We start from the raw sequence: 22,013 nt of genomic DNA on the forward strand, positions 1-22,013 counted from the left end.
TGCGCTGAGGTAAGTGATGGCAAAATGTACACCTCTGCATATGAAAACCAAAAATACTTTAAAGCTGACAGATTTATAATCCCAAAAAGGAGAGGCTGAACCCCATGCCACTATTTCTCGTTTCCAAAGGATTTTCAAGGAATGGCACGTGATGAACCGTCATTGTTTCAGTACTGGAAGATTCACTGTTTTGTTTTGTTTTTTAAAAAAACGTTTGGGTGGCTACATACATGAAATCCTTTCTAATTACTTTCTAGTCATTTCTCTTATCTGTGTCTTACACTTCCCCTATGGGGATCGTTATAATGACCTCCTTTGTAAAGTGCTTTGAGATGTACCAATTAGAAGTGCTATATAAGAACTAAGTAGAAGTATTATATTAGAACAAAAAGCAATTTTAAAATGGATACTTTTCTATCTATCTCACCACTGCTTGTATATTGTATTACAAATATAAAGCAAGAAGCTACAAGGAAGATCTTAGTCAATTTGTTTCTGTCAACAGTCAGTATAATTGATATTGTGTTATTCTGTGATTTGTAAATTGACCCTTTTGGGGCAGGGGTAAGGCAATTGCTTTGAATAACCCAAATGCTAACTATTTCCATTGCAGTTTTTGTTTTATCTTGTGTGCAAAACTGAAGTTCATCAATTCTTTTTTTATTTTAAGATTCTTTGCATTTTTCCCCAACAGCAATACATCGAACGTCCCAACAGCCACTCATAACAAAACCTTCTGTCACCTCTAAACAGACAAAGGCAACAATGGGTAAAGAAGTTTCCTTACTGAAATTGTTATATTGGTATTTTTCCCTTTTCACCAAAGAAAACTCTTCTAGAAAGTTATTTGGTACTGCAACATTTCATTCTCTTTCATTCTCCTTCTACATGTATGCATATCCTTTGCCGTGGAAGACTCAAAGCTCTGTCTTAGAAATTATCTCTCTGCCACTATCAAACCTGCTCAGAAGCACCCATTAACCTATTATTTCTTATCTGTCAAAACTGAGTGGTCCCGCTTTCTCAGAGTATCAAATTTTGGCCACTTTGATCACTATATCAAGTCATCCCACAGCGCAGCACTGTTAATTTTCTTCCTTTTGAGCAGTCATTTTATTTCAGCTTCCAGAAAATCATGAAATTGTTATTGTCTTTATTGCAGGCTTGTATTTTCTGTGGGCTAAACATGGCATTGGACTATGATTCCTGAAGAATACAATAATAATCCCTCTCCTTTCTTTCAGCTCCAAAAGAAACACGACTCATTCCATCCAAACCCAAAACATCTGTCAGGCCAGAAGTACCACAGACTAAACCTGGTAATTGCATTATTTCTGTAATTCTACATAGAGGCTTACAATCTTTAAAAATGTTATTGTGGCACTAGCTTAGCTACACATGTTGACATTGGTTAGTGCCTTGATGAATTGACGAACATGGCATATTGAAAGATGTTAAGGTCTTTTTATTTAATTGAGCACACAATAGTGAATTGTAAAAGAAGAGGACATTGAACAGGCTAGCGTGATTTGAATCTCTCCTTGTGGAAAACAGGTGACAAGTCAGCCATTTGTTCACAGTCGTTTCATGTTGAATTTAAGTAATATCCGTGGATTGTTTTTAACCCATAGAACCCCTTGATGCATCTTTGATATATATGCATTTCTATAGCGGCCATCACTCTTCTTATGGAAATTATTGTATGAAAGGGAACCATGAACTGATAAGGCTTTCCTTACCTTTTCAACTATCCTCTGAATTCAGGTCTCAGAATCAGACTCCAAAAGAGTCCGGTGACACTAGCCAAGCTCAGGCTTAGCCAAAAAAAGATGAGCCTTGCATTTTATTCTGAAGCTGGTAAGACTTTACACAACTGTTCCTCTCTGGAACTTGCAAAGAGTAGAGACTTTCTGCTCTGTTGAACAGGTGCAAACCTAGAATAATGCCATGGACTTCAGTAAGATGTCTTCAGATTTACACCATCTATCTGAGGGAAGAATCTGGTCAGGGACGGTACTTTCTAGATCACTTTGTTCTAGGCAAAAGGTTCAGTTTTTAGATCTGCATTTTTCCTAAGAAAAGAGACTCTTCTAATCAGTAATAATAGGAGAGATGGAAAAACTAGTGGTGACTCAGATACTATTGTGATAGGTGCATTAGATAATACAGATGCACTGTTATAAGGGAGGAGACTCCTGGTTCTTTAGCCCTGGGCCACAATCCTGAAGTGTATTTGTGCACAAGAATGAGGGAAAGATATCCAAATATTCAGTTTTAGTTGGATTATTAAATAAGGAAAACTTTTAGGGTGAGTAATGACAGGAGGAAAAGGAGTTCTTAATTTTTCCAAACTTGTGGCCCCAACCCTCGTCTTTGAATTGTCAATTATATTTGCTCTTGAGGCAGACAATATAGTTGATGATGATATTTTTAATCGTTTCCTTTTTCTCAATCCTCTAGCACTGTGAGAGAATATTATCAATAACTCTGTTCTTTAGAAAATTGTACATTTTTTGTTGTACCTCACAAATAAAAATTGAAACAGATAGTTAATAAAAGAGAAGGTTAAGTTTTTAAAGGATGATTTTGAGAGACATCCTTATAAGTAACCAAGTCACTCTTACGGGAGGAATCAGTTGACTAGATCTATCAGTGGTCACATCAGTGGACATTAGTGTTAACACAACTGCGAAGAAGTGTGCATCTGAGAAGAGGATGGTAAGGAAATTTAAAATATACAACAAATAGGAAAAGCATTATTGCTATACATGTGAATACTTTAATTAAGTATTTGAAAAATGAACTTTCTGTAGTTGGCAATTGTTTAATTAGAGTGCTATTTTATCTTGTAAAAGAAAAACCTGGTCTTTGATCCCGACCCCGCATACTACTAAGTTGACCTTTGCTTCTATCCCAAATGTCGCTGATATTTTATTTCCTGCTACTCCAAAAACAGTGCGTCTGAGATCAGTTAACCTTGTAACATTTCATGTTGTTGATGGGTCTAAAGTGACTTTGGGCAATGAGAATTTTTTTGCCAGTTTTTGTCATTACCTTTCCCCTCTGCTTTTGGAAGATGACTGAAATTATTCTTTTATCAGTAGCTAAACTTTTCTTGTTTCTCTCCCTTTTGTTTACTTGTTGGTCATGCTCCAGGGCTCATGCATAATACTGCTTCTGATTTTCCAGTCAGTTTGTTTGCTGTTCTTTCTAGGAACACACATCTGATGCACAAGGCTGGACTGTCATCTGCAATGCGCTGCCCTGACCCCCTAATCTTCTGTTGCCTGTCTTATTAATGCTTTGTATCCTCCTAGTCTCAAAGATTATATTTTCAATTAAAGCCTGATTTTGAGCCAGGTTTCCAGTACTGAACCTTTTCACTTCTGGATTACACAAACAGAGTTTTAATCCTCCTCCTTCTTGCATTTAATTTGTAGCATCTGATTTTAAGAAGACATGATGTACATTTAATAAGTTCTGACGTTTTCACTTTCAGTTCCAAATGAAACATACCAGATTTCAGCCAAGCCCCAAACTGCTCTAACAACTGAAAATCCACACTTGAAAACTGGTAACTGATTTGTTTTTCTTAATTCAGTGTTTTGAGTGGATGAGTGCACTTTGCACTTTAAGGTCAAATGGTGTATACATTTTTACTTAGAACACTATATTCCAAGTACATTTTAGTTTTTCTCAGAAGCCCAAATATCATACTTTGTGTTTTTGGAGGGGGAGGAGGGGACTCAGAGTCTGAGCCAAATTCTGCCCTCGAATGGACATGTGCTGCTCCCATTGGAAAAATAAAATTGTGCATGCACATCCATGAGCAAGATTTGGCTTGGTAAATGCACAAAATGTGCTAATCTCATTTAGTTCTGTACTTGGAACTCAAGGGCTCTTCTTCTTCAAGTGATGGTCCCTATGTGTATTCTACTGTGGGGTGCACATCTGCCTGAAGCTGAAAAATGTTTGCTAGCAGTTTCCATTGGTCTGCACCTGCTCCCTTCTCCTTCTTGTGCTCTGGAATTCCAAGACCTATGAAGGAGGGTTGCTGATGCCCCAGATCCCCCCTCATAAACCCCTCAACTTTCTGCAGAGCATGGGGCCTACCAAGTTGGTGGCAATCCCCATTAATGACTCCATCTTAGAACCTGCTAAGGTAGTCTGGCATACCCCAGCCATATATTCCCCCGCTCCAAAGAGGACAGAAAAGAAGTACTTTGTATCAATCTAGGGAGCAGAATTTTTACTTACACACCTTGCTCCAAACTCCTTCATAGTCCAAGCAGTCACTGAAAGATACAGGCAACATCAACCAAGATCCACCCCTTCTGATAAAGAAACTTTTCTCTGAACCTATATGGGAGAAAAGATTTTACTTCAACCAGCCTGCCAGGCATTAATGTCTAAATACAATTTTGTGAATTACTCTAAGTTAACAGAATTTACTAACCAGCTGCTGTAGGATAGAGTGTAGCTCCAAGTACTCATTGAGGAAGGTAAATTGATTACCAGATCATTCCTCCAAACGTCAGTTGATGCAGTGTACACGCCTTCCAACTGATGGTGTTGGCTATTGTCTGGTGTAGAGTGTCATGGCTTCAGTCCTCAGGGAAGTCCAACCTACAGTGGAGGATTTTCCCTTTGAAGACAACGGTCTGTTCTGTGAGAAGGCCGGTAGTTCATTACACTCATTGAAGGACTCAAAGGCAACCCTCTGCTCTGTGGGGATCTATACTCCAGTACCGTGGAGGAAATTCCACAGCCACAGTGGTATAAGCAGTGACTGGCACCTCACCACTTTTATGTTCAGAGGGGCTATGAACCACCATGGGAATGACAGAAGGTGCAGCGGAGCAAGCAAACATTCCCGCCCCTCTCCATCCAACCCCAACCTGCTGCTAAGAAACACTTTTGATGGGGACCAAATCATTCCAGATGCCACGTCTGTCCTCCCAGATTTCTTGTACACAATTTGGTGGCCATGTAGCTTGTTTCTCCCACGCTTGGTAGATGATAATGACTGACACATGCATTCTTCACATCATTCAGACTGGCTACGCTATAGAGTTAATCTCCTCTCCCCCATCAAAACCCCTTCTTCAGGAACCACTCTCACAAGAGGTTGTTCATTCAAGAAGTGGAATCCCATCTTCATCAGGAACCATAAAGCTGCTACCCTTTGCCCAGTGTTGAGGGGGTATTTAGTCAAAATACTTTCTAATCCCCCCTCCAAAAAGGAGAATGAAGACTCAGATCTCAAACAGCTCAGTGTCTTTATCTGCAGATTGAAGTTCAGGATGGTCACCCTAGCTTCAGAACCTTCTGGTCAGTTCAGAACCTTCCCTCCTGTGATGAAACCTCAGTCCTCTCAGCATTAACAAGGCTTCCATTTAATCCCCTGGCCTCATGCTCTTTGACCCACCTATCTATAAAGGTTGCCTTTCTGGTTGCCATCAACTCAGCTAGAAGATGAGGTGAGCTGGGGGTCCTTATGGCTGATCTGCTGTACATAATCTTCCAAAAGGGCAACGTTTCTTTAAGACTTCACCCTAAATTTATTGCTAAAATAATCTTGGATTTCCATCTGAATCAAACAATTCACTCACCTGTTTTCTTCCCAAAAGCGCATGTCACCAGTGAGGACATGATACTTTATTCTCTAGATATCCACCAGGCTCTGGCATTCTACCTACAAAGAAGATATTGTCTAGACTCTTTGTCCTTTGCAGAATGGTTGAGAGGGGAAGTGATCTTTTCACAAAGACTTTCAAAACGGATATGAGGCTGCCTTGTGCTGTGTTGCAAGTTAACAGCCATCCTCCCCCCAGATGTGAGAACCCACTCAACTGGGGCCAAGGCTGCTTGGATACCCTCATTTTGTGATGGTCCTCTCACTGAAATATGTAAAGCAGCAACATGCCGTTCTGTCCATACCTTCATGAGACACGTCCTGATACAAGTTTCAACAGCTAATGCATCTTCCAGCACAGCAGTCTTCCAGTCATTGGTACCACAGAGGTCCTCCACACCCTCCTCAATGAATACTGCTTGTCAGTCACCCACAGTGGAATACACAGAGGGACTATCACTCTAATAAGAACGAGAAATTACTGGGAATTAGGAACTGGAATGCTTCGAGATATGTTATCCTTACAGGTATTCCACTACCTGCCCTCCTTCCCCTCTGCTTTGGTTCCTTTGCACATGATTCATGGTGGAGAAGGAACTGGAGATGCAGTCAGTCTGCACCGCCTCTTACGTTCGCAGTTCAGAGCATGAGGAGGAGAATGGCACAGGCTGAAAATCTTCTGGTCTCAGACACGTGGAGCGCATGCATGCCCCACAGGGGAGTGCAAAAAGGGACAACACATCTTGAAGAAGTTATTGTACAAGACTGAGAAAGACATTACTTACCATGTGATACTTTTCATTGGAATTCTGTGGGATAGAGTTTAAATAATTAAAATTAGCCTGATTAATCATGACTTCCCACTTTTTCCTGACTGTGTAGCCCTGCATACACACAGCTTCTGTGAACCGCAGTGGGAGTTACGGGTGCATAAGCACCACCTTATTGTTTGAGGAGAAGGCACAAAAAGATAGCTGAGTGCGTATTTCAGACAATGAATACAGGGACTTTCAGAAACCAATTTTCAGAATTTTATCTCATTCCATGTTTTTAGTCAAGTAAATGAAACTTGCAGGGAATGTTGCTGTTCTTAAAAAAAATATTTAAGAAAAAGTGTCTATTTTCCCCAAATCTTGTGGAGGAATATTCATAACATGAAAGTTGATATTTCCCCCCATGGAGCATTTGCTTTAAGTATACTTTATTTCTGTACAATCAAAATCTACAATCTGCCTCACAGTGATCATATGAAGTTTAATGCATTTATGTTACTACTTTGTGTTTTGTTTCTCAGATGGATAGTGTTACAGAAGTGCAAAGTATTAATATATTCAGCCATCTTTCAGATGAGATATTTGATCTAGGCCTATAACACTTTTTCCAAGTTGAGCGATGACATTCTGTCTGCTTAAATGTTTCCTCTGTAGTTTCATATGAAAAAGATATTATTCTTTATTTAGACTCTTAAAAACCTATTATACAATGTTGCTAGCGTAGGATGGCTTCTAGGTTCAGCAGGCAAATGACAAACTCTGCTTGTGGTGCAAAGAATTGTAGAGCCTATTAGACTGTATTTTGGGTGTAAGATGATAGTGACTAACTCAGCTGTTACTGACTTCTGTTTTACATTTACAGCTTCCTATGTGATTCATACAGAAACCATTAAATCTAAAATATCAAAACCATTTGGCAAAACAGAGGCAACCCTGGGTAATGGCCAGCACTTCACATTTTTAAACTTGATGCTGTCACTGCATTTCACCAGCCCATGCTCTCATTGCTTTGGATTTCTTCATTTTGTTTGCAGACGTCATCTCTTGAGTGATGCTGAAAACTTTCACACCTTTATCTGGAATACTTGACTCTTTGGTTTTTTTACAGACTCTAATTAAATTTCTTGAGGCCACAAACATCCTGCAGAACTGACTCTGTATCCATACGCAATTGTGTAACTGAGTGTAAAATAATTCATGTCTTCTCCTCTTAAAACTAAGCATGAATGTAGCCAGCTAGACTCTACAGACTGGCTGCAGTTAACTTCTGACTCCTAAACAAACTAGCACAGGCTTTCGATGTGCAGCTAAATTAATATGTTGAAAATTACAGAATTGGCACATGCTTATTTTGCTTCTATGCACTGACAGGGCCTGTCTCCCTTGATCATTGCTATTCCTCACAACCTTGGCACTTAAATTCAGTTTGTCTCTTTCAGCACCACATAAAGTGCGTCTCACTTCTGCAAGACCCAAGATATATGATAAGCCACAGACCAGACCTGGTAATGACATATTCTTTTAAAATGTCCTTATTTAATCAGCTTCACTTACTTTTAGCTGTATCTTTTAAGTGTTGCTGTGAAGTAGTTAGTATTTTCTTTTCTGTTGAGTAGGTCTGTTGATGTAGTCTTTCCATTGCTGATTTTATCTATTTTATTGAGAATTTTTTTGAATCAGATAAACTTTCAAAGAGCTGGTTTCTAATTTTTTTCCATTTGAAAAAGATGTTTCATTATTTCCAACTTGTCTAGAAGCTGTTGACACAGATAATACATAGCATAATCTAGAAAGTACCTTATAACACTGCTTATCAACAGTAGTAACCAGGGCTCCCATATTCTCTGATAAATTCAGTTTATATTTCATGTCAGACTCCCAATTTCTGCAGTGCATTGTGGTAACTTCTGTGACACATTGAGCCATTTCACAACACTGATTTTGAAGCAGAATTCCCTGTTGAAATAAATGCGGAGTTTTGCTTAAGAATTAGTGGCACAGTATGGTCCACTGAAATTTCTGCAGCATCTTCAAGTAAATTCAAAGACCAAGATTTTTATTTAATTAAATATGTAAATGAGTAATAGAAACAGTACATTATTTCTTCTGTGGTCCTTGTTGATGTTAAATTTAATACAAATACCAGTTTTAATTTTTTTTAATTACCCTAGAATTTCAATTTTCAACATGCTACACAGTTTTGTGAGAGCAGTTGGGACTTTGTTCACATAAATTTTTATTATTTGCTCAATGCGGGCTTGTATTGTGCCATCAAATTTTGCAACTGGTGGATTCTGCGGCCGTTCTGTGAACGTGGAATAAAAGAATATAAAACCATACCCTGTTCGTAGTTTCCATTTTTAAAAAAGGTTTGCATACTTTCAGATAAAGTGGTTTTTGAAGACGCAATTTGTGGACTAAAATAGCATGGTTGTTTGTTTTTTTTAATCAAATGCATGAGCCACAATACCATTATTATGTCATTTCCTCTCTAACCAATAGGGAATTCAGTTTGCAGTGGCCTGGCTATCAGTGTTTTCTTTTTTTAATTTAAAAAAGATTTGAGCAATTTAGTATTATTGTCTCTGCAGCGCTAAACAAGACAACACCAGGACCTGGTAGAACAAAAACTGCTGGAGTGATGAAATGGGGTGGGACACCAACAGGTAATGCTTACAGATATGCTTTCTCTGCAATCTTCTTGAGTGTATCAGTAAAAAGCCAGGAGTATACCTGTTCAATCCATCTAGCTTTCTCTGAATTCATGTTTGAGCAAGTTTTACTTAATTATGGGAGTGAATTCTCTAACTGGAATACTGTAATTCATTTACTGTTTTCTGATCATGTTATGGTGCTTAGTTTATGCCTAACATGACTGAACATCACTATAAAAAGCATATATTTATTTCCTACTGTTTTATATATGGTCCATTTATAGCTTCAAATTGAGCTAATTGGATGTTAACAAGAACCACAGTATAATTACGGTCGTGGGGTTCCAAGCTGGGATCAAGTTCCCTACCACTCTAAGGGTATGATGAGAAAACAGTTTCATGAACAACCACTGTCCTCAGCCATTTAATCATATTACTGTAGTTGTTTCAATCTTAATTGGTACTTGGAATGTCCTTTTGTAACTCAAGAGGAAATGTCAGTGATGATGATGATAATGGTAAGCAATGGTAAAATGCATAAAGTAATAAAAAAGGTCTTATATGCTTGCATGGTAACCCCAGAAGATCACAGACATTTTTGCAGATAAATTTCAAATGGAGTTGTTTAAACTAAGTATGCTATAATTCAATCACAAGAGATGATACAGCATCAAACTGTTTGTAAAATAAACTATACATAGGGATAACAGAAATTAAGTCTTACTTCTGAATCTGTGGTTTCACTTCTGCTTGAGTAGTTAGTAATCCAAAGTTTTCATGATCTAATGTTTGTTCATTGGCTTTGATGTGAAATGAGCTGAACATATTGGTCCATTTCCCAGCAAACAGGTTGTCTGCATTACAGAAACCATTGTTTGCCAGACCCAGTGGCAAGTGATAACTGGGACAAGGAGACAGAACTATTCTGTCGCCTTTAAGGATGATCCTTTCAGGTCAAGGCTGAGAGACACATTGGCCATACACTGGGAGGACACTTGCACCATGATTGCCTGTGCTGTCCCAATTCTAAGAACTGATAGAGGCCTTCAGTCTCCAGTACTGTCAATCCATCAGTTTGCAGCAGGATGAAATTTTGGAGGGTAAAGAAGTGTTAGAACTGCATTCAAATTGAAGATCGGAAATTAGGGTTTATACCAGAGAAGTACTGACAAATTCTTGTGTTGTAGTGAAACAACACACTTCATTGCCACTAAAGAGAGAGAGAGAGAGACCCCATCTAAACAGCTTGAAGTAGCTAATGGGGTTGTGCAGGGAGTTGTCCATTTGCTGAAGCATCATTCAATAGAATGGCTGTAATGGACTTATTGTCCTCACTAGAAAGAGACTGAATATTAACTTGTCACTAAGTGGCTGTGCTGCAGAATAAACTCTTCATCTTTTAGAATGAACACGTCTGTGCGCTATTTGGTTAGGGATCTGACTGTGATGGTGAATGTTAACCAAGATGTTTCCTTCTACGTTTCCAAACCTAAAAAATGTTGAGGGACTTTGAGTTGCCAAGCCCTAGGAAAATGTTAAGTGGCTTGCTTGCTAGAATTTATTTAATTGTATAAATGGTTGTGTGTCAGAGAATCCAGGGACCCAGGTGTTTCAAAAAGAATGCTTAGGAGCCTCTGGCCACCCTGTTTCCAATCAATGTGGTTCATAAAGGATTCATTCCTACCTCAGTCATGTGAAGAATGTGGATGGAAGTATCAACAGAGAGAGAGAAAGAAACTGTGTCTGATTCTTCGAAAGGGAAATCAGGACCAGAGACCTTCAAAACTATAGTTGCCGTGATCTGTCTATAACTTTTATAATTCGTTTGGTGATTTTTATTTCTAATTATGAAAACTGGTAGAACCTTCTTAAGATCAGCATTAACATCCGAGACTGGTCTGGACTGTAGTCTTGGGCTGCTCTTTAAGCTTCACAATATGCATATGGCAACAGTACAAAAGCTAACTTTCCACCCTGCTGTTACTCACACCTTCTTGTCAACTGTTTGAAATGGGCCACCTAGATTACATTGAACTCATTAGCACTACAGAAGTGATTATTCCTCCCTTCTTGTCAACTGTTGAGAATAGCCCACTTCCGCCTTAATTGAATTGGCTCGTTAGCACTGACCCCTCCCCCCACTTGGTAAGGTAACTCCCATCTTTTCATATGCTGTGTATTTGTACCTCTCTACTGTATTTTCCCCTCCATGCATCTGATGAAGTGGGTTTTACCCCACGAAAGCTTATGCCCAAATAAGTTTGTTAGTCTCTACGGTGCCACAAGGACACTTCATTGTTTTTGCTGATACAGACTAACATGGCTACCACTCTGAAACCTGTCACCATTCTTACTGGAGCTGTTGAAATTCCAAATACCAGCTGAGAGAGTCATAGAAATGTAGAGTTAAAAGGGACCTTGAGAGGTCATCTAGTCAAGCCCCTCCCACACTGAGGCACTTCCAAGTATACTTAGGCCATCCCTGACAGGTATTTGTCCAACCTGTTGTTGAAAACCTCCAATGATGAGGATTCCACAACCTCCCTTTGAAACCTATTCCAGTACTTAACTATCCTTATTATTAGAAAGTTTTTCCTAATATCTAATCTAAACTTCCCTTGCTGCAGTTTAAGCCCATTACTACTTGTCCTCCTTCCAGTGGACATGGAGAACAATTGATCACCATCTTCTTTATAAGAGTCCTTAATATATTTGAAGACTGTTGTCAGGTAGTCAGTCAGTCAGTCTTCTTTTGTCAAGGCTAAACATGCCCAATTTCTTTGTATCTTTCTTAGTGTGATGCCCAAAGCTGGACACAATACTGCAGCCAAGGCCTCACCATTGCCAAGTAGAACAGGATGGTTATCTCCCACATCTTAGATATGAACACCAAAATTAGTCTTTTTCGCAACTGCATCACATTGTTGGCTCGTATTCTATTTGTGATCCACTGTAATCTCCCAGATCCTTTTCAGCAGTATTATTGCCAAGCCAGTTATTCCCCCTTTTGTAGTTGTGCAATTGATTTTTCCTTCCTAAGTATAGAACTTTTCATTTGTCTTCATTGAATTTCATCTTGCTGATTTCAGACCATTTCTCCAATTTGTCACAATAGTTTTGTATTTTAATCCTGTCCTCCAAAGTGCTTGTGACCCCCGCCCAGCTTGGTGTCATCTGCACGTATTTTAAACAAACTCATCAAGTCATTATCCAAATTATTAATTAAAATGTTTAATAGTATCGGACACAGGACCTTACTAGATACATCCTCCAAGTTTGACAGTGAACCACTGATAACTACTATTTGAATACAGTTTTTCAATCAGTTGTGCACCTACCTTATAGTAATTTCATTTAGACCACATTTCCCTAGTTTCCGTATGAAAATGTCATGTGGAACTGTGACAAAAGCCTTACGAAAATCAATATATATCATGTCTACTGCTTCCCCCCATCCACTAGGCCAAAAGGAAATTAGGTTGATTTGCCATGATAGGTCTTGACAAATCTGTTCCTTATCACCCTATTAACCTAAGGGTTTTAACAAATTGATTATTTAATCATTTGTTCCAGTATCATAGAATCATAGAGTATCAGGGTTGGAAGGGACCTCAGGAGGTCATCTAGTCCAACCCCCTGCTCAAAGCAGAACCAATCCCCAACTAAATTATCCCAGTCAGGTCTTTGTCAAGCCTGACCTTAAAAATCTCTAAGGAAGGAGATTCAACCACCTCCCTAGGTAACCCATTCCAGTGCTTCACCACCCTCCTAGTGCAAAAGTTTTTCCTAATATCCAACCTAAACCTCCCACACTGCAACTTGAGACCATTACTCCTTGTTCTGTGATCTGCTACCACTGAGAACAGTCTAGAACCATTTGCATTGGAACCCCCTTTCAGGTAGTTGAAAGCAGCTATCAAATCCCCCCTCATTCTTCTCTTCTGCAGACTAAATAATCCAAGTTCCCTCAGCCTCTCTTCATAAGTCATGTGCTCCAGCCCCCTAATCATTTTTGTTGCTGTCCGCTGGACTCTTTCCAATTTATCCACATCCTCCTTGTAGTGTGGGGCCCAAAACTGGACACAGTACTCCAGATGAGGCCTCACCAATGCCGAATAGAGGGGAATGATCACTTCCATCGATCTGCTGGCAACGCTCCTACTTATACAGCCCAAAATGCTGTTAGCCTTCTTGGCAACAATGGCACACTGTTGACTCATGTCCAGCTTCTCGTCCGCTGTAACCCCTTGGTCCTTTTCTGCAGAACTGCTTCCTAGCCATTCAGTCCCTAATCTGTAGCAGTGCATGGGATTCTTCCATCCTACGTGCAGGACTCTGCACTTGTCCTTGTTGAACCTTATCAGATTTCTTTCGGCCCAATCCTCTAATTTGTCTAGGTCCCTCTGTATCCTATCCCTACTCTCCAGCGTATCTATCACTCCTCCCAGTTTAGTGTCATCTGCAAACTTGCTGAGGGTGCAATCCACACCATCCTCCAGATCATTAATGAAGATATTGAACAAAACTGGCCCCAGGACCGACACTTGGGGCACTCCACTTGATACCGGCTGCCAACTAGACATGGAGCCATTGATCACTACCCTTTGAGCCTGATGATCTAGCCAGCTTTCTATCCACCTTATAGTCCATTCATCCAACCCATACCTTTTAAACTTGCTGGCAGGAATACTGTGGGAGACTGTATCAAAAGCTTTGCTAAAGTCAAGGAATAACACTTTCTCCTCATCCACGAGCCAGTTATCTTGTCATAGAAGGCAATTGGGTTAGTCAGGCATGACTTGCCCTTGGTGAATCCAGGCTGACTGTTCCTGATCACTTTCTTCTCCTCTAAGTGCTTCAGAATTGATTCCTTGAGGATCTGCTCCATGATTTTTCCAGGGACTGAGGTGAGGCTGACTGGCTTGTAGTTCCCCGGATCCTCCTCCTTCCTTTTTTTAATGATGGGCACTACGTTAGCCTTTTTCCAGTCATCCGGGACCTCCCCCGATCGCCATGAGTTTTCAAAGATGATGTCCAATGGCTCTGCAATCACATCTGCCAACTCCTTTAGCACCCTCAGATGCAGTGCAGAACTTCCAGGTATTGAAGTTCAGCTGACTAGTCTATAATTCCCTGGGTCCTCTTTGCTCCCTTTTATAAAGATAGGTACTATGTTTGCCCTTCTGTAGTCTTCTGGGACCTCACCTGACCTCCAGGAGTTCTCAAAGATAATTCCTAACAGTTCCTAGATTGGTTCAGCTAGTTCCTTAAGTACCCTGGGTTGAATTTCATCAGGCCCTGCCTGATGAAACTCATCTAAATATTCTTCAACCTGTTCTTTTCCTAATCTGGTTGGTATTCCTTCCTTGCTTGTTGTTATAAATTATGTTATGCATCTGGTCATAATTAACCTCTTTAGTGAACATTGAAGCAAATTAAGCATTAAACACCTTAGAGCCTGCTTGCTGTCATCAGTTATTAGTGCTCCTTCCCAACTAAGTGATGGACCTGCTCTTTTCTTCATCTTTTTCTTGCTGCTGACATATGTATAGAACCTCTTCTTATTGCGCTTTATGTTCCTTGTTAGGTGTGACTCATTTCCTGCCTTAGCCTTTTTGATTTTGTCCCAACATTCTTGTGCTGTTCTTTTATATTCATCAGTAGCAATTTGTCCATGTTTCCACATTTTTTAGGATTCCTTTTTTATTTTAGGTCATTAAATTGCCGCTGATGGAGCCATTTTGGCCCCTAACTATTATTCCTGTTTTTCCTTCGCATTGGGATAATTTGCAATTTGGCCCTTAATATTGTCTCTTTTAGAAACTGCAGCTCTCCTGAATGCCTTTTTCCCTTAGATTTTCTTCCCATCGGACCTTATCTACCAGTTCTCTGAGTTTGTTAAAGTCTGCTTTTTTAAAGTCCATTATTCTTATTATGCTGTTCTTACTCTTTCCTTTCCTTAAAAACATTAAACCTATCATTTCCTAATTACTTTCAGCCAAATTGCTTTCTAACTTCAGATTTGTACCAATTCCTCCTTGTTAAATTAAATCTAAAATGCTACCCCCTAGTTACTTCCTCCACCTTCTGAAACAAGAAGTTGTCCCCAGTACAATCTAAGAACTTAACAGCAATTATGTTTCGCCATATTACTTTTCCAACAGATATCTGGGTAGTTAAAGTCCCCCATTACTACCAGGTCTTATGTTTTGGACATTTCTATTGTTCTAGAAATGCGTCATCCACCTCCTCCTCTTGATTTGGTTGTCTGTAGTAGACCTCTACCATGATATCATCCTGTGTTTTCTTCCCCCCTTTTATCTTTACACGGAGACTTTCAACAAGCCTGCTTCTCAGTTTTTTGTGGACCTCAGAACAACAATATATTCTTGATGTATAATGCAAGCACCTCCCTGCTGCCTGTCCTTCCTGAACAAACTATACCCCTCTACCAATATTTCAGTCATGAGATTTACCCCACCAAGTCTCAGTGATGCCAGTTAAGTCATAGTTTACCTTGTGTACCAAGATTTCCAGTTCTTCATATTTACTCCCTATACTGCTTGCAGTTGTGTATAAAAGTCTAAGATGTTGAGCAGATGCCCCCATTAAATTCCCTCTTATTGATTCTTTGACCCTATTGTAATTTTCCATTTCCCCTCTAATATCTAGCCCTTTGTTGAGGTCACCTTTTGTGTCCTTCAGACAAATATGGACAAAAGCTAATTAAATCAGTAATATAAATATAGTAGTTTTATGTATTTAATATAGTTTTCTATATTAACTCTCTTTTCAAAGTACTATTTAAGTATTCTATAACTCACTGCATTTAAATATGCAACATTTAGGACACGATAGTTATTCTGGTAGTGCCAGTCGGGGCCTAAATGTTGCATGTTTAAATGCAGTGCTTATACAGTTCTTAAATAGTACTTTATAAAGCCTTTAGACATTGCATAATTTTTCTCCCCTGAACAAGAGTGCAGTTACTGAAGAACCTTGGCTAGTCTGTCATTCGAATACTAGGTGGACTCTTCTTCTTTCTCCTTTCTTGCTGGTAGTGTTCTTGGACTGTGCTCCTGTTCTTCTTCGTCATTGACTTGTGGCATCAGTGCCAAGATATGCTGCCCCATGCAGAGTGTGGTTGGCAGCTGGAGGATCTAGATGCTAACCTGTGGAATGTGTTTTTCCAGCAGCAGCATATGAGACTGTGCTGGCTTCCTGGCTGGCTTTTTTCGGACTTTTGGCTGGTTGCATTCTTGGCTCTGGTGCCAGGTGTTAAACTGACTATGGGAATGGGACACAGATGGCATCCTTTTGAATAACTTTTTTTTAATTCTCTTCCTAATGTGAGGCAACACTTTCTATAATTTTCTTTGAATTTGATTCCCTGCTTATTTGTCTTAACCTACAAAGCTTGTGCCATAATGGAAAAAGTGGTTTTTTTAATGCCTCATTTAGATTTATTTGATCCTGACAATTTAAAGCACTGCACAATGTACTAGCATGGTATATTTGTTGTTTTCAACAACTCTCCTACAAAGTAGCATTCTCCTTGTGCGGAACTGAACGGGCTGCTTCTCTCATAGTAGCCACCCACTGTATGTGTCTCCCTTTTTTCCCCACCTTTAAAGCTAGAGCTGTGTGCTCAGGCTCTACAGGTCTCAAGTGTTTAGGTAGTTTCGTTAGTTGTTTCATAAACTCACCTCACCCCATCCTCTGGCAAAAGCCATTTATGTTATGGCAATAAAGTGAGATTTGGTCATCTTGTGGTATTTCTGCTATTGGGGTAGGGGATGCTAGATATTGTGTTATTCCAGGCTGCATGAGTGTTTCTAGGAGGCATGATTAAAGTCAGAGAAAAATATAAATACACAAGCAAATACTGTCCGCCACACACATCCCTATTCAAAAGTTTGGGTGAATGTGCTGAGAAGAAATTCTCCTGATAAACCATTACACTAGACTGACAGATACCATGACAAACAGCATGCTGTTGGGTAGTCCAGATACCACTAAATCCTTGAAGTAACGAACAAAACCACACTGACTTGCAACTTTGAACTCCATTTAATCAGGCAACAGGGAAAACAGCAACCATGCCAGTGTTGTGGCTCTGTCAGCCTTTCTCCTGGAAACCCTGGATTTGTTTTTCCATGCTGCCTAATTAAATACCATTTAAGTTGTCATATAAGATTAGCTTTGTTTTCTTCAAGATGGCCTAATTTAGCTGTGTTTGGCATAGTGGGCAGTTCAATGGTTTTGTCAATGTGCCTACACATTCATTGTATTGATTATTTAGCTCTGGGATAGCATAGTAAACTAGAACATACTTCCCCTGTGTCTCATGGCGTGCAGCATATTTTTCTGTTTGAGACAGATATTGAACTGTGTGATCTTTACTCACACAGACAGAGCCATCCCTTGGGTAGGGCAAATCGGGGCAACCGCTCCAGGCCCCGTGGGCTGGTGCGATTGCCTGGCGCAGTTGGTTCTGGGAGACATAGGCGAGGGAACTAGGCGTGCGGAGGATGCTGCAGCCCCTGCGGGCTCCCAGCTGCCGTCCCACGCAACCGGGACTCTGCCCAGCCACCGATGCAGAGGGGGGCCTCCAAGCCTGCGAGGGCCGATTTGTCCCGGGCCCCGCACCCTCTAGGGACAGCCCTGCACACAGACCCACCAATGGATCTCGTGCCTGAGCTGTAGCGCCATTCTGAGTCCTCTACTGTGTGAGAGTTAGTTAACATATATCCATTGCTTTGATCATATAAAGAGTTATTTCAGTGCTATCAATAATCTGAAAGTAGACTGCAGTCACATCAGTTATATGGGGTGGCTTTGAGAGGCAATGCAGTTCTGTGACAGGATACCAGACTAAGAATTAGGAGACCCGGGTTCTAATCCCAGCTCTGAAACTGATTAATTGTGTGACCTTGGGTGAGTCACTTGACACTTCGGAGCTCCAGTTTCCCTATCTGTAAAATGGGAGTAATCATTCTGAGCCACCTTTGTAGAGTGCTTTGAAATCTAAAGAATATGCATTGTCCAAACCCATCTCCTTTTATAACTAAATTAGAATTTGAGAGAAATCATACCTTCCTAAGTGTGAGGATTACTGGATGTCTGATTCCCTAAATAATGATAATTTACAGGAGGTTCAGTAGGTCAGCAAGAAATTTAAATACTGGGGAACGTGTGTGTGTGTGTGTGTGTATATATGCATATGTATACACACACACACACACACGTTCCCCAGTATTTAAATGTATATGTATCAGTATTATATATATTATATATAATCAGTTAATTTGGAAAATGAAATGCATCATTTGTTAATTGTCTAAGAGTAAAATTATGCTGTGTGTGAGTATAACTTTAGATATGTAATATAATCAGAAAGTATTGAGCACTATGAGAGCCAGCAGAATGTCAAGTGAGTAACAGATCTACCTCCTGTTTGGGCAACGAACATAGACACAGAGTTTTCTTTGGGGATATTGTCAGTAAATTTTAGTTTTATTAATTTCAAATATTGAAATTCTGAGATTGTGAAGTTGCTTTTTTAGTTCAAACTACCCAAACTATGCAGGAACCCACTGGCAAAAGATGAGAAAGCAGGTGAGAACGTGAGGATGGAGACAGGATTTTTCAAGAACTAAACAGGAAAGCCAACCAGTGGAAAGTATGGATATTGGCTGAATAGATCACATCCAGTTGTGCCTTGGAAGTTTTTAATGAAAATTAGGTATGACTAACCAACACTGAGGGTCAAATTGTATTTTTTTAGTCACTAAATCCTTTTTGGGAGGTAAAGATGGAGGCATGCAGCAGTGGGAGTACCCAGAAGAATTCTATTTGACTCATTCGCTCTCAGATGTCACCATGCTCTATACTTGCAGGGGAAACAGGCCTGAGAACACAAAACCCAGATCTGGATTTTGAACTTCCTGAAGTTCAGAGTTAATTGGATTCAGCGTTTTTTGGTTTGAGCCATTTCCAGTTTTTGGATCTGTATGTGGCTGAGTGGCAGTGTGACTCAGTGTGGAGGACTGAAGTCAGGTGGGGTCATTCTTAATGAAATACACTGAAGAACTGAAGATGAGTATATTGTTCTTCTCCTAACTCTCCTGGCAGCTGCTCTTCTCTCTCCTCAGAAGAAAGAGGCTCCTCTTACAGTTCCTCATAACCTCTGGCCCCGCCCCACCCCCGTTCCAGTGCCACTGCTTCCTCCACGCCAGTTCCCTCTGCTCCTTCAAAAAAGTGCTAAAATGGTACATAGCCCTTGTGTCGCCCCTCTGCATAGGGATGAATTTCACCCTAAAGTAGTGGCTAAGTAAAGATTAGACAGTGGAGAAAATTGCCGTGTTTTTTGCAGAGACTAGATTTGTTGTTGTTGCATGCATTGTTACCAAACACCATATACATTAGCAGAAGATGTTTATAATCATATTAGTTCTTGAGAACAAGTGTTCTGAAGAAGGGTCTTTTTAGCCTGAAAGCATAGAATTTTATTTATCCAATAAAATGTGTTACATTCTCTGTCTTTTTATTTATATTGTGACAAAGTTCCTCCTCTGTCTTGGTGGGTCCTGCTCTTATTGGCGGATTTGCTCGTCTCAGAGATTCACAGCAGCCCTCAGTTTAGCCACTTTTGCCAGTGGCTCAAACCTGCCATTCACTCAGCTAACCTCATCACTGGCCAGCATGGGGAAATTGAATTGATTGGAATTTAAATTGATAGTTATTCGACTCTGGTTTTCATTTTCAGATAGTGTGCTATATTAATTTAGTTGATTTCTTTGAAATGTTATCCAAATTAAGTTTAAGTAAACAATGTTCTGAGTCATTTGGAAAGTAAATTGTGATAAAACTTCGTTGTGATTGTTTTTAATGTAACATACTGAGCACAGTAAGGAGAATTCTACAGATGGTTTTTCCACAAATGTGACAAAATTGCAGTGAATCTCCTCATTTTACCAACATTAGCCATTGTGCAGCCAATGGGATTTGTAACTGTACCTTCATTTTGTTAGGGGAATGCATTTTAAGATTAGTCTACATGTGTCTTAATTGTCAGTATGTAAAACGGTTATACCAAAAATAGTTATGTACCGAGAATAGTTATGTAGATCTTTATAGTGCCACTCAACTTTGGGTTTTTTAAAATCTGTTTACATTACTTGTAAGTAGGACAGTCCTTTATATACAAACTGAATTTTACCCACATTTTGCCTTCAGTAGTCCAAATATGGTCTGTTTGGTTCAGTGTATCTCCAGTGGTTCCATACTGGGGATGAACAGACAGTCTTTTTCTAGGAGGAAAAAAGAGCTGGCCCTCTACAAGAGTCAGTACATTTAATTTATGTATTGAAAAAGGAAACAAGCTTTTTCTCTATCATGTTGAGCCCTAGCTTTTCTTGAGTAACCATGGAATCTCACTGCTGTTACCCAGCCCTTGCTCTCACTACCCCTTTGCCCCCAGTATTGTGCTCTGTCTAAAATTAGATTTCCATCTCTTTGGGGCCAGAGCCAATATCTGCTTGCTTGCACTAGAAGGCAACTAGCACACTTTGAGGTTCAACAAATATGATAACAATGAACGACAGGTGTATGTTATGAGGCTCATGTTTGTTTTAGCTAGGGTTTGAAAATGAGTTTTATGTATGTGTTTTGTCATGTTTACATTTACTTTCTTTTCTTTTATTTCACAGGTGACAAAGAAACAGTTCAGGATTTTACCAAATTTCTTATGGGCTCAAACATATCACTGGAATCCAATATGACAAAGAAAAAGACAGATTCCGGTAAGATTAATTATGAAGACCCTGTCACAGTTCCTCATAAATGATGTTAGTGATAAAATTGCCCTTTTAGATGACAAAAAACAAAACAAAACACATTGTCTACTGAAGTAGATAAAATAGGATCTCTCATTTCTCATCAGAAAAATATGTCCTCATGGCTCGGGAGATTGGTGACAGAATAAAGAAATTTACACTTCTAGATCATCAGTTCATATCCAGCCCAGGTTGCTGGGGACCAAATGTTGTTACTATCTGATTGTTGTCAAACAACCATGTGGTGACCAATTCCTAGTGGTCAAGAAGCCACATTACAAAAACAAAAAGAAAAGGAGGACTTGTGGCACCTTAGAGACTAACCAATTTATTTGAGCATAAGCTTTAGTGAGCTACAGCTCACTTGCATCCGATGCAGTGAGCTGTAGCTCACGAAAGCTTATGCTCAAATAAATTGGTTAGTCTCTAAGGTGCCAATACAGACTAACACGGCTGTTACTCTGAAACGTTACAAAAACACCATCACAGTTGGTACTGATTGGCACTCTTGTTGGAAGTCTCAGGAGAGACCCAAGGATGGAATGGGTCTAAATGAAACTAAATTACCATCTAACCGATAAGGATACACTCTGCAGGCTAAGATTGAGGACAATTAGCAAGGCAGTACAAGGAAGCTTGCACTTCCTCTGTATGTGCTGTATCTGTGTCCAGGGCTCTCAATTTGGCAATTTTCACAAGAATTAAATTCCCATGAACATTCTAAGTTTTTTTTTAAAGCATTCATATTGTCAAAATAATAAAACAATCACTCTGTTCATGCTTTAATGGAGTTTTTTGTGGCCCAGGTGCCACAAGTACTCCTTTTCTTTTTACTTTTTATCTAGCTAACTGTATTCCAATAAGCTTATTAGGAATTGCATGCTTTTAATGAAAAGGAATATATACATGGTATCATTCTGCCTTCATTATAAGAATCCACACTAACTGCTACTTTGGCGTTTCTGTTCACTAGCATTTAATCTGAAAAAAATTAGCATCTCTCTGAAGCTGTGCATGAATTGACTTTTATGCTCTTACTGATGTTTTTGAAAGCCTTTTCCTTTTGAATCCTGTCTGATGTTAAAACTTCAAAGAATGCATGCAAAGAAAAGCC

General features: G+C 39.6%; 1 protein-coding gene across 22 annotated transcripts in view; it reads left to right on the forward strand.

Annotated features, from left to right (window-relative positions):
• The window catches only part of ABI3BP (ABI family member 3 binding protein), a 311,874-nt gene that overhangs the window by 230,561 nt on the left and 59,300 nt on the right, over window positions 1–22,013 (forward strand). For 17 of the 22 annotated variants that reach the window (XM_075118479.1, XM_075118481.1, XM_075118468.1 and 14 more), the window contains 7 exons: window positions 695–769; window positions 1,245–1,319; window positions 3,500–3,574; window positions 7,271–7,345; window positions 7,848–7,913; window positions 9,000–9,074; window positions 20,774–20,866. In XM_075118479.1, the coding sequence (XP_074974580.1) occupies window positions 695–769; window positions 1,245–1,319; window positions 3,500–3,574; window positions 7,271–7,345; window positions 7,848–7,913; window positions 9,000–9,074; window positions 20,774–20,866 (534 nt within the window). The remainder of the gene's footprint in view (window positions 1–694; window positions 770–1,244; window positions 1,320–3,499; window positions 3,575–7,270; window positions 7,346–7,847; window positions 7,914–8,999; window positions 9,075–20,773; window positions 20,867–22,013) is intronic. The other 5 variants (XM_075118487.1, XM_075118517.1, XM_075118496.1 and 2 more) reach the window with 5 other exon arrangements.

Source organism: Caretta caretta, chromosome 1, assembly GCF_965140235.1.
Source record: "Caretta caretta isolate rCarCar2 chromosome 1, rCarCar1.hap1, whole genome shotgun sequence".
Classification (NCBI taxonomy): domain Eukaryota; kingdom Metazoa; phylum Chordata; order Testudines; family Cheloniidae; genus Caretta; species Caretta caretta.